Source organism: Pelodiscus sinensis, chromosome 27 (genome assembly GCF_049634645.1).
Source record: "Pelodiscus sinensis isolate JC-2024 chromosome 27, ASM4963464v1, whole genome shotgun sequence".
In the NCBI taxonomy this organism is placed as follows: domain Eukaryota; kingdom Metazoa; phylum Chordata; order Testudines; family Trionychidae; genus Pelodiscus; species Pelodiscus sinensis.
The window spans coordinates 12,837,879-12,850,177 of NC_134737.1; the positions used below are offsets into that span (position 1 = coordinate 12,837,879).

The following is a 12,299-nucleotide window of genomic DNA, read 5'->3' on the forward strand; positions in this document are numbered from 1 at the left end:
ATTATAGAGTTCACAATTCTAAAGAAGGGTAGAAGGGAGAACAGCAAAATAGAGACAATGGATTTCAGGAAGGCAGATTTTGGTAAGCTCAGAGAGCTGATAGGTAAGGTCCCATGGGAATCAAGACTGAGGGGAAAAACAACTGAGGAGAGTTGACAGTTTTTCAAAGGGACATTATTAAGGGCCCAAAAGCAAGCTATTCTGCTGCGTAGGAAAGATAGAAAATATAGCAAAAGACTGCCTTGGCTTAACCACGAGATCTTGCATGATCTAAAAATAAAAATGGAGTCCTATAAAAGTTGGAAACTAGGACAAATTACAAAGGATGAATATAGGCAAACAACACAGGAATGCAGGGACAAGATTAGAAAGGCAAAGGCACAAAATGAGCTCAAACTGGCTATAGGAATAAAGGGAAACAAGAAGACTTTTTATAAATACATTAGAAGCAAGAGGAAGACCAACGACAGGGTAGACCCACTGGCTCAGTGAGGAGGGTGAAACAGTAACAGGAAACTTGGAAATGGCAGAGATGCTTAATGACTTCTTTGTTTCGGTCTTCACCGAGAAGTATGATGAAGGAATGCCTAACATAGTGAATGCTAGTGGGAAGGGGGTAGGTTTAGAAGATAAAATTAAAAAAGAACAAGCTAAAAATCACCTAGAAAGATTAGATGCCTGCAAGTCACCAGGGCCTGATGAAATGCACCCTAGAATACTCGAGGAGCTGATACAGGAGGTAGCTGAGCCTCTAGCTATCACCTTTGGAAAATCATGGGAGACAGGAGAGATTCCAGAAGACTGGAAAAGGGCAAATATAGTGCCCATCTATAGAAAGGGAAATAAGAACAACCCAGGAAACTACAGACCGGTTAGTTTAACTTCTGTGCCAGGGAAGATAATGGAGCACGTAATTAAGGAAATCATCTGCAAACATTTGAAAAGTAGTAAGGTGATAGAGAACAGCCAGCATGGATTTGTAAAGAACAGATCATGTCAAACCAATCTGATAGCTTTCTTTGATAGGATAAAGCGTCTTGTGGATAAGGGAGACGCAGTGGATGTGGTATACCTAGTCTTTAGTAAGGCATTTGATGCAGTCTCGCATGATATTCTTATCAATAAACTAGGCAAATACAACTTAGATGGAGCTACTATAAGGTGGGTGCATAACTGGCTGGATAACTGTACTCAGAGAGTAGTTATTAATGGTTCTCAATCCTGCTGGAAAGGTATAACAAGTGGGGTTCCGCAGGGGTCTGTTTTGGGACCGGCTCTGTTCAATATCTTCATCAACGATTTAGCTATTGGCATAGAAAGTACGCTTATTAAGTTTGCAGATGATACCAAGCTAGGAGGGGTTGCGACTGCTTTGGAGGATAGGGTCATAATTCAAAATGATCTGGACAAATTGGAGAAATGGTCTGAGGTAAACAGGATTAAGTTTAATAAAGACAAATGCAAAGTGCTTCACTTAGGAAGGAACAGTCAGTTTCACACATACAGAATGGGAAGCGACTGTCTAGGAAGGAGTATGGCAGAAAGGGATCTAGGGGTTATAGTGGACCACAAGCTAAATACGAGTCAACGGTGTGATGCTGTTGCAAAAAAAGCAAACATGATTCTGGGATGCATTAACAGGTGTGTTGTGAGCAAGACATGAGAAGTCATTCTTCCGCTCTACTCTGCGCTGGTTAGGCCTCAGTTGTCAGGCCCTATTGTGTCTAGTTCTGGGCACCGCATTTCAAGAAAGATGTGGAGAAATTGGAGAGGGTCCAGAGAAGAGCAACAAGAATGATTAAAGGTCTAGAGAACATGACCTATGAAGGAAAGCTGAAAGAATTGGGTTTGTTTAGTTTGGAAAAGAGAAGACTGAGGGGGGACATGATAGCAGTTTTCAGGTATCTAAAAGGGTGTCATAAGGAGGAGGGAGAAAACTTGTTCATCTTGGCCTCTGAGGATAGAACAAGAAGCAATGGGCTTAAATTGCAGCAAGGGAGGTTTAGGTTGGACATTAGGAAAAAGTTCCTAACTGTCAGGGTGGTCAAATACTGGAATAAATTGCCCAGGGAGGTTGTGGAATCTCCATATTTGGAGATACTTAAGAGTAGGTGAGATAAATGTCTGTCAGGGATGGTCTAGTCAGTATTGGTCCTGCCATGAAGGCCGGGGACTGGACTCGATGACCTCTTGAGGTCCCTTCCAGTCCTAGTATTCTATGATTCTATGAACAGTCCCCGAGAGTTCCCTGACACAATTTAGGAAGGCAGCAAGCCCAGGTATCAAAAAGGTTGAGAAACATTGTTCTAGAGCAGTGTTTCTCAAACTGTGTTACCCGGAACCCCAGGGCTTCCCGAGACATCTCCAGGGGCTCCGTGAGGTTGACAAACTAGAAATATCGATAGTTATAACACATACAATCAGTGGATCGCTGGGGTTCCGCATACATTTTTACGTATGTAAAGGGCTCCAGAGCCCAAAAAGTTTGAAAAGTTCTAGAGAGTGTCACCTACGTTTGCATGCATCTGAGACAAATGAAATAGCATGTGAGCAATCTGCTGAAAAATAGACTTTAAATGAGATTTAGTCACTAGAAAAACAAAATGCAAAGGATATGCCATGTTCGAGGTCATTTAAAAAACTACACAGAATTTCAAAAACCTGTGAAAATCCATTTAATGGATACAAAGGTTAAAACAGCTGCTGAGTAGTCCCTCTATTTGAAAGTACTGAAGAGTAACTTTTATAAGCATTGCTAGTTCCCTTAAACCATCAGCATCATTGGACAGATTGGCTAGTTGACTATTTCAATAACTTTGAAAGAGACAAAGGCAAAAAACCCATAAGAAAATGCACGCAAGAACTATGTGAACTGTGTAATATCGGCACCTCTTCCCATGTACTGAACTAGGATTCCCTGTTAGCTTTTGTGCATGCCTTATAATTTAGGGATCACTGGCATATTTCCACTTCTGTTCCCACTCCTTATCTCTGTCACCCGGCTTAATGGGTGGTGCCTCATACTGCTGAAATTCGCTCATATCTGCTTCACTTTGGAGTGAGTATGTGCGGAAGAGATCTGATATCGGCTCTTCATTTAAAATTTCACTACTGGTAATCCTTAAAGAGGAAATATCTTTGTTGTTATCAGAGTGCAGACTTCTCTCCTGAAACAAACAAGCAATGCCCTTTCATGAGTTGCCCAATGCCAAGATACTGGAATTAAAAGCCTCGCCACCAACCCCCCCCCCACACCCTACTCCCTTGCACTTCCCCTGAAAAGACTGAAGTGATCCAGAATAATTTAGAAAAAAATAAAACTTCTGAATTGCCCATGCAGATTCCTTGATCTATCAGCTAAGTGGAGATGCATTAAAATTATGTCGCCAGCAAGATCATCTTTGCTATAACTCACATCCTGATACATCCCTTACTAACATACACAAAAATGATGCATTTTGCCCTAAAATATCTTCTTAAATTTCCAGTGTAATTTCATCCAAAATGATCTCAAAGTGGCACCACAAACTATATGCACATAATGGTCACGTTACCAACCAATGAAGTGCAGCAACCTCTTCTGGAGTGAGGGCAAGTCTATATTTAAAAAGCTGTGCCACTGTAGCACTTTCATGGAGAAGTTCTACACTGAAGGACAGTGCTATCCCATCAGCTTAATTAATCCAGCTCTGTGAGAGGCAGTAGCTCTGTTGGTGGGGGAAGCTCTCTCATTGACAGAGTGCTGTGTAAGCTACATCACTCAGTGCTAGGGACAAAAATTATTTACATGCCCATATGACACAATTATTCCAAAGTAATTCTGTAGTAGAGAGCCAGGAATAGTTGTCTATCAACACGCAGCAACAGTATGCAACAGTTTAGGAAGGGAAGTGGGAAAAAATGCTGTGTGTATTTGAAATTGTAGTAGGGAGGCTGAATTTATCTAACTAGATAAGGATGATAGGATTAGTTCCTTGATTTTTTAGAAGTGCCAGGGTATTTTCCCTAAATACGAGTGGTTTTCATTGCAACAAAATTCAGGCAGTCCCCAGGTTACGTACAAGATAGGGACTGTAGGTTTGTTCTTAAGTTGAATTTGTATGTAAGTCGGAACTGGTACATATTGTAGGGGAAACTCTAGCCAAACATTTCTCCAGAGCTCAGTTTTATTCTCCCACACCTCACTTCCCTCAGTCCTTTATTCTCAAGCTGAGGTGTCCTACTTCAAAGTAGGAATAAGAGATCCTCCGGAATAGGGCTTTATTCCGGAGGATCGGGCCAGTCTAGACGCTTTTTTTCCGGCTTTTCCCCAAGCCGGAAAAAAAGCGGCGGACATGTTTATTTAAATCCGCGGGGGATATTTAAATCCCCCGTGGATTTCCCTATTCCCACTTTCAAAATTAGCATGCCCCTTCCAAAAGGGGCCAGTGTAGACGTAGCCAGTGTGTAGAATTTGTTTTAAAGCAAATTGAGAATGGCACCTGGTCACAGCACTATACACCTTCTGAACTGCTTCACAAATATCAGTTAATGCAACAGGATCACGAGGCAGCATCCAGAACTAAACTAAGTAGCTCACCTTGTGTTCTTCTATCAGCCGTTCATCTAACTCTTGTTCAGGCTCTCCAATGCTGAGTTCCACCGTCTCTGGCCTTTGATTCTGTTCCAATGCAGCCAGCACAGCATCGTGCAGTGTTAGAAAGAACTGGGCTTTGGTGACACAACTGTCAAAGAAATCATTCTTCTCAAAGATTGCTATTACAGAGACTGTGAAAGAAACAACAACCAGTGCAGACAGGGTCACGTGAAGGACACGATTACAGCATTTCACTGAGCTTTAAAACTTACCTTTTTCTTACAAAAACCGGTTAACTACAGCAGAACCAATACTATACTCACTGTGGCAGCTGGCTATCAAGACTGAAATGCCAATATTCTGAAACATATGGAATATCTGTAGAGAGAATCCCATATCAATATTAGTGACAGTCATGCAGGATTGGGCCTGGCACCAGAAGACATGACATAAAAAGGAACAAAAGCTTTTGCTTATAACTTTCCTCTGAAGATCCCACTATTCTGGAACTTCAGGGGGTAGCTGAGTTAGTCTATAAAGTGCTAGCAGACCATTTGTTGTTTTTAAAGTTTATCCTGTACAGACTAACAAAACATGTAGACGGTATCATGAGCTTTCGTGGGCACAGCCCACATTTTCAGATGGGTAGTGGGCTATGCCCACGAAAGCTCATGATACCATCTATATGTTTTGTTAGACTATAAAGTGCTACCAGACCATTTGTTGTTTTTTAAGTTTTTACTCTTCTGGAAGACAGTCCTGGCTCTTAGATCAGCCCAAGAGCAGCAGAACTCTCACAGCTCAAGGAATTATGACTTCAAAGAGCCAGGTCCCATACTGTACATCAAGTACCACAGTCTGCAGGATAGAAAGCTAGCTTTGCCAGTATTCAAATCAGTTCCTTTGGTTGTACAAGAAGTGAAGCTCCCATGATACAAAGCTAGTTGGAAATGATTCAGTGCCCACTGCCCACACACATGTGCACACATACAAAATATGCCCCACAGTAAGCAATGGAAATGAGGACCTGCTTCTTCAAACATAATCAGTAATGTTGAGTGCCTGGTTTTGGGTGCCCATCTTGAGACACCTTAATTTTAAAAACAGATTAGGTGCTCATTACTCCCTGAAAATCAGGTCCCTTTCTAATTGAGGTTCTTAAAATCATTAGTTGCTTCTGAAAAGCCAAAGATCATCTTTAATATTTTAGGGGAATCGGTGAGAATCCCATTGCCATGGCATCTGCAGAGAAGTACAGCTGCAGGTACTGTATTTTCTCTAGAGAGACTGCCAGGGTTCTCACCTGAAGACTAAAAAGCTAAAGAAATGTACCAAAGGAAAAGTAGATAAAGCTGCAAGGAAAACAATAATGAACCAATGCCAACTGAAAGAGCGGTAGAGATGTAGCCGTGTTAGTCTGGGGTAGCTGAAGCAAAATGCAGGACAATGTAGCACTTTAAAGACTAACAAGATGGTTTATTAGATGATGAGCTTTCGTGGGCCAGACCCACTTCCTCAGATCAAATAATGGAAGAAAACAGTCACAACCATATATACCAAAGGATACAGTTTAAAAAAAATGAACACACATGAAAAGGACAAATCACATTACAGAACAGAAGGGGGATGTGGGGGGGGGGGGGAAGGAAGGTGAATGCCAGTGAGTTAATGATATTAGAGGTGGGGAAGGGGAAATGTCTGTGAGTTAATAGTATTAGAGGTGATAATTGGGGAAGCTATCTTTGTAATGTGTAAGATAGTTGGGGTCTTTATTAAGTCCGGTGCGGAGGGTGTCGAATTTTAGCATGAATGCCAGTTCAGAGGATTCCCTTTCAAGTGCAGATTTGAATGTCTTCTGAAGTAGGATGCAGGTTAGCAGGTCATTAAGACTGTGTCCTTTCTGGTTGAAATGACAAGAAACTGTTTTCTCTAGAGCAGCATTTTTGAATTTGCTCTCTCTCTCGGACTATTGGAGTAAGATAACTTTTAAATATCCAGAAAAACCAAAAATGCTCAGGTGTGCTAGAGACAGCAACGATATGGACACAGACTTAAGGAAGAACAGGTTAACTTACAATAAGGCATATACCAACAGTCAATAAAACATCCTAGGGAATGGATTAGGTCTCTCCCACTTTGGAAACGAGATTCAGCACTTGGAGTGTCCCAAACAGGATTGCCTCCTGGAGGCTATCATGAAGTACAAAGCCCTGAAGTTCCAAAACAACAGGCCCAAGGGCTAAAGAAATATGCCAAAGTGCCCAGTTTGCTGTGTAAAGGGCAAAAAATAATGAGCAGAAATGAGCGGGAGGGGGATACGTGAGAAATGTAAAGGGATTTGAGTTGAAATAATCTCAGGTATTATTAGTGACACAGGTAAGGACATTGTTGCATCTGCCTTTCAGATTGACAATATGCTTTGAAACTATAGCCAGAGAATTTGTGTGGGTCTTGGAAATTACACATTTGTAAAAACAGACCCATCCCATTAAAGTCAATAGGAACTGATGTGGGTGTTTACATAATAGGTAACTTCAGGGTAACAGAAAGCAACTGAGTTTGAGCAAACTTCAGTTTCGGCTTTCGCATGCACTCAAGTTACTTGCCTGTCTCAGTAAATCTGAAGCTTGCAAATCCACAAACTGCACCATGCTGAAGTCTAAGATGATGGTGTGGATTGGACATGTTGAGAACTCCTGGGACTGCATCTGTACTGCTTCCTGACACAAGAGTGTTGTGGAAGTATCTACCCCGGGGTCTGAAGAATGCCATGTTCTCTGCCCTTCATCCTTTTTCTTCCCGCTCTCAGGTCTCGCTGCCCTGAGCCTGATGGCTGTGGGCTGAACATGCGGTGGCTGCGACAGTCCAGTGGTGAGCGTCCCAGAACTGCGCTTGCTTTCAAACTTTGACCACCGGATCAAATTCAGGGAAGATGATGAAGACTCATTATCCCTGTGAAGTCGCTTCACCAGTTTCTCAGTATAGGGTATCTAGAATGGGAAAGTGGAGTCAAAGACCGTTAGGAGAATTGTGTCTAGAGCAGCGGTTCTCAACCTGTATGTCGGGAGACCCCGAAGTGGGTGGCTGCTTGCAATTCCATTTGAAGGGATTGCCAGGGCTGGCTTTAGACTTGCTGGGGTCCAGGGCTGAAGCCAAGGCCTGAGCCCCACCATATGGGGCTGAAGCTGAAGCCTGAGCCCCACTGTCTGGGGCTGTAGCTGAAGGCAGAGGTCTTCAGCCCTGGGCAGTGGTGCTCAGATTACAGGCCCCCCACCAGGGCTGAACCACTTGGACTTTGGCCCCCGCACCTGGGGCAGTGGAGCTCAGGCAGGCTCCGTCTTTGGTCCCCCTTCCTGGGGTCCGATAGCAATTTTCGTTGTCCGAAGAAGGTCACGGTGCAATGAAGTTTGAGAACCTCTGTCTAGAATTTCTCTTGTTGTAGCTGTGGCAGCATTGCCAGTCATTTGATATATTTCCTCTCTCATGGGAGAAATACCTTTGTAATGATGGTAAATAGAGCACTAAGCAACACCAGTATATGCGTCACTAGGAGATAGACGGAAGCCTTGGTTGTGTTCAGCCGAGTACAGTACCTTCAGCTACCCTAGAAGTGCTGTGTTAGCCTAGTCCTGCATACCTTGAAGTTGCTTATTATCATTGAACGTGGGCCACTAATTTTATGTTCCATTTTTAAAAAACAGAAGCAGGTTTACAAGATTTTATGCAGCGTATTCTTCCCCTGTCAGATAAAGCAATGAGATAATGGAGAAAGGGTTATCATTTTTCCCTTAATAGTTTGAATATATGCTTCTGTGGTTTAATTTTTAAGTCCAATCCTTGTTATGGTTCCTTTGTCTCCAAATCCCCAACCCCTTCTAAGTCTAGTTGCCCAGCCAACAATTTTAACACAATTCCTTTTTTGAAAAAGGTCAAGTTTGTAATACTGAATAGCTCCAAGTTTGGCCCTTACACTAGCAAAAGAGTTAAAAGCAGCTGACAGGTTCACACGCGGCAACTTGGCACTTTGGAAGAAGATGGCAGTTCAAAGCCATCACTGACATCCTTCAGCAGCTCATTCACCCCCTATTGCTGTCCTCCATCCCTCTTCCACACAAGGGGTATTTGTTCTCTTTTACAAAGTACCACACATAGTTCAGAGAAAAAAATATTGCCCTGAAATCTCATACATTTGCCTATCATAGAACACGAGAACTGGAAGGGACCTCGAGAGATCATCGAGTCCAGTCCCCTGCCCTCATGGCAGGACTCAGTACCGTCTAAACCATCCCTGATAGATGTCTGTCTAACCTGCTCTGAAATATCTCCAGTGATGGAGATTCCACAACCTCCCTGGGCAATTTATTCCAGCGTTTCACCACCCTGACAGTTAGGAAGTTTTTCGTAATGTCCAACCTAAACCTCTCTTGCTGCAGTTTAAGCCCATTGCTTCTTGTCCTATCCTCAGAGGCTAAGGAGAACAATTTTTCTCCCTCCTCCTTGTGACATCCTTTTAAATACCTGAAAACCACTATCGTGTCTCCTTTCAGTCTTCTCTTTTCCAAACTAAACAAGCCCAATTCTTTCAGTCTTCCCGCATAGCTCACGTTCTCTAAACCTTTCCTCATTCTTCTTGCTCTTCTCTGGACCGTCTCCAATTTCTCCACATCTTTCTTGAAATGTGGTACCCAGAACTGGACACAATACTCCGAGGCCTAATCAGCACAGAGTAGAGCGGAAGAATGACTTCTCTGTGAATGCATCCCAGAATCATGTTTGCTTTTTTTGCAACAGCACCACACTGTTGACTCTGACACTGTCAGATTCAGACTATGGAGTGTGCTTCTGATAACAGAAGGTATAAATAGCCAGTGAGCTTGTAATATGGACACAAAAAATCCTCTGATGATGGAGATTGTGGCTGGCAAGATTTAAAGTATTTAGTGGCCACGCAGTGGCCGGGATCTCGGATTAGGAGTGTCTAGAATTCAGATTGCCATTGACGTTCATTGAGAAAGGAAAGTAAGTCCCTGGCAAGGCACCTAAGTCCTTTCAGCCCCAGAAAGGAAGGTAAACATGGTGGGTTTCCTCACTGCTGGTCAAGTCAACCAACAAGTAAACTTTAAATTGATCCATCATGGAAATATAAACATACTAAGGGTTGTGAGCAAATATAAGGCTTGTTCTTGTTATTTCTGGTTTGCAAATGTATGCAAATTTATATGTAATTAGGTATGGCTTTCAGGTTTCTGGCTGGTTAATGACATGTCCTTCAGTGTCATAAAGTCTGGGTGTTAGGTAAGGTAGCTGACCCTGGGTAATGGTTCAGGTGGATCACAAACACAGGCACAGTTCAAATCCTTTCTCTCCATTTCCGTGCTAGACAGACTAACTGAGATTAAAGCTCTCATTTCGTTTTCATCGAGGGGCACTGCTTTCATATCCATCTGCAAAAAGACAGACAGTTTATCAGATATGATTGTGTTTCCAGCGGAGGAGGTTAGAAGCAGACGGTGAATGGAAAAGTGGTGTTTACCTTACGTAACAAGTAGCTTTTGAAATGTCTCATATTTGCAAACGAGATGGAGGAACAACACTGGAAGATTTTAACACCTTCAATTTCTGCTACCTGGAAGATAAAACATGAGTTTTGTGCTTATGCTAGAAAAATGATCCAATGCTGACATTCACAATGGCTCTTCCTCTTAGCAGGACTGAAAACATTTTGGCTGCAATAGTGTAGACAAAGCCACACTCTTTTCAAAACTCATCACTGAAAACACCCTTCCCCTTCTTTGCACCAGCCTTTGTTACTTCAATTTTCCCTTTTTTTTGCAGCCTCATGAATTTAACAATAAGGAGGGTAAATGTAAACTGTTAATAGCAGCATTATCCAGATCTGCACAGAGCAAGGTTAGCAAAATTATGGTAAAAATGCCCTGCTGTTGCTACCCGTGCTGGGAGAATTTTTAAGAAAGTCTTCTACAGACATAGCCATTATTGACATCTGTTGTGAAAAAATGTGTCATTTTCCTAGCATAGATGAGGGCAGCAGGTCAGCAATAAATTCTGCATCGTTCTAACAATGACAGGGAGCAAGTTTTTCATTGCAGGGGTCGCCTGTATCAACAGAATGAGCTCCCAAAGTAACAAGTCAGACCCATTTCCCTTTCTGGGGAAATCTGTATCACTCTTCGCTGTGACTGTTCAAAGACTCTTCCAGCTTTTCAAGGCTTGAAGTAAATGAAGTGATGGGTCACTCATAGGTATCCAAGGGTATGTCTAGACTACATGCCTCTGCCGACAGAGGCATGTAAAATAGGCTACCCAGCATAGTCAGTGAAGCGGGGATTTAAATATTCCCGGCTTCATTAAAATAAAAATGGCTGCTGCGCTGTGCCGGCTCAGCTGATCGCCGGCACAGCACGGCCGTCAAGACGCGGATCGGTCGACAGGGGAAGCCTTTGTCAACTGCTCCGTTATGCCTCGTGGAATGAGGTTTACAGGAGCGGTCGACAAAGGCTTCCCCTGTCGACCGATCTGCGTCTTGACTCGCATGCTGTGTTGATGATCAGCTGAGCCGGCACAGCGCAGAGGTCATTTTTATTTTAATGAAGCCAGGGATATTTAAATCCCTGCTTCATTGACTATGTCAGGTAGCCCATTTTACATGCCTCTGTCAGCAGAGGCATGCAATCTAGACATACCCCAAGAGATGAAGCTGGATTACAGAGAGGGACTGAGTATTGGGTTTTTTCTCTTACTGCTTTGTAGTCAGATAAACTTCTGTATATATCTGTGTTTGGAATGTGGCCCAGCATCACAATCTTCATTCTGAAATGAGATGTTTATTAGGTTTCCTTAGAGTAGAGAGAAACACCAGCACCATCTAATATTTTTGTTACCATTCCTATCTTCTTTATTGGGTACACCAGCTGTGGTTTAGGGGGTGACACACAGAAGTACCTTCACCTCAAACCTTGAAACCTCTAGAAAGATCTCTTTCAAGGCATGGAATACTCCAGGCAAGGGTATGTAAGAAAGCATGTAGTCTCTCCCTCCTCCGAATCCAATATATTCTGCCAAAGAAGAGGGGAAGGAAGAGCTACTCCAGGACTACTCAACTTTGGAAGCCCCAGGGGCCAAATTGATACTCACAGCACATGTCAAGCACTGCAACTTAAATGTGGTTGTTTATACAAATAGCTTCTTTCACACAATGCCCTGGCGCTCCCTGCACCTCCTCCGAGGGGGCTAGAAATGCCGACACCCTGCACCCATCTGTTCCAGCCAGCCTGTCCGCTTGCGTCTTTCAGTGCTCATCCCACCTGGGAGACGCCTCGCCATTGTGGAGCGTGTTCCCAGAGGAGGCCATATTCAAAGGATCCCACCCATGGGCCGCATGTTGAGCCCCGCGTAAACCCAAACAGCATTGCAGGTCACAAACAAATGGACCACGGGCGGCATGTGGCCCACTAGTTGCAGGTGGAGTAGCCCTGAGCTACAGTATAGCTAGAGCAGGGCTGGGCAAGTAAGGCCCAGGAGCTGGATGTGATCTCCCTAATAATTTGATCCAGCCCGCAGACTGCATCGGGCTGCTTACTATTTATGTCCTGCTGTCAGTGCCACAGAATTTCTAGGAGGGAAACTTCCAGGAGAAGCCTACTTAAAGGGCTTGCAGCTCCCTTTCACAGCACTATCCTGGCAGCAGCTGGAGCTATGAGCC

At 43.4% G+C, this 12,299-nt stretch overlaps 1 protein-coding gene across 2 annotated transcripts in view; it reads right to left on the minus strand.

The window, feature by feature from the left end:
- Nucleotides 1-2,659: 2,659 nt before the first annotated feature.
- SLC26A8 (solute carrier family 26 member 8) overlaps nt 2,660-12,299 on the minus strand; it is a 34,918-nt gene continuing 25,278 nt past the window's right edge. For both annotated transcript variants that reach the window (XM_075910171.1, XM_075910170.1), the window contains exons 14-20: nt 11,338-11,407; nt 10,110-10,202; nt 9,886-10,020; nt 7,183-7,566; nt 4,900-4,954; nt 4,580-4,767; nt 2,660-3,167 (exon numbers count right to left, since the gene is read on the minus strand). In XM_075910171.1, coding sequence (XP_075766286.1) covers nt 2,946-3,167; nt 4,580-4,767; nt 4,900-4,954; nt 7,183-7,566; nt 9,886-10,020; nt 10,110-10,202; nt 11,338-11,407 — 1,147 coding nt within the window. In that variant the 3' untranslated portion in view covers nt 2,660-2,945. The remainder of the gene's footprint in view (nt 3,168-4,579; nt 4,768-4,899; nt 4,955-7,182; nt 7,567-9,885; nt 10,021-10,109; nt 10,203-11,337; nt 11,408-12,299) is intronic.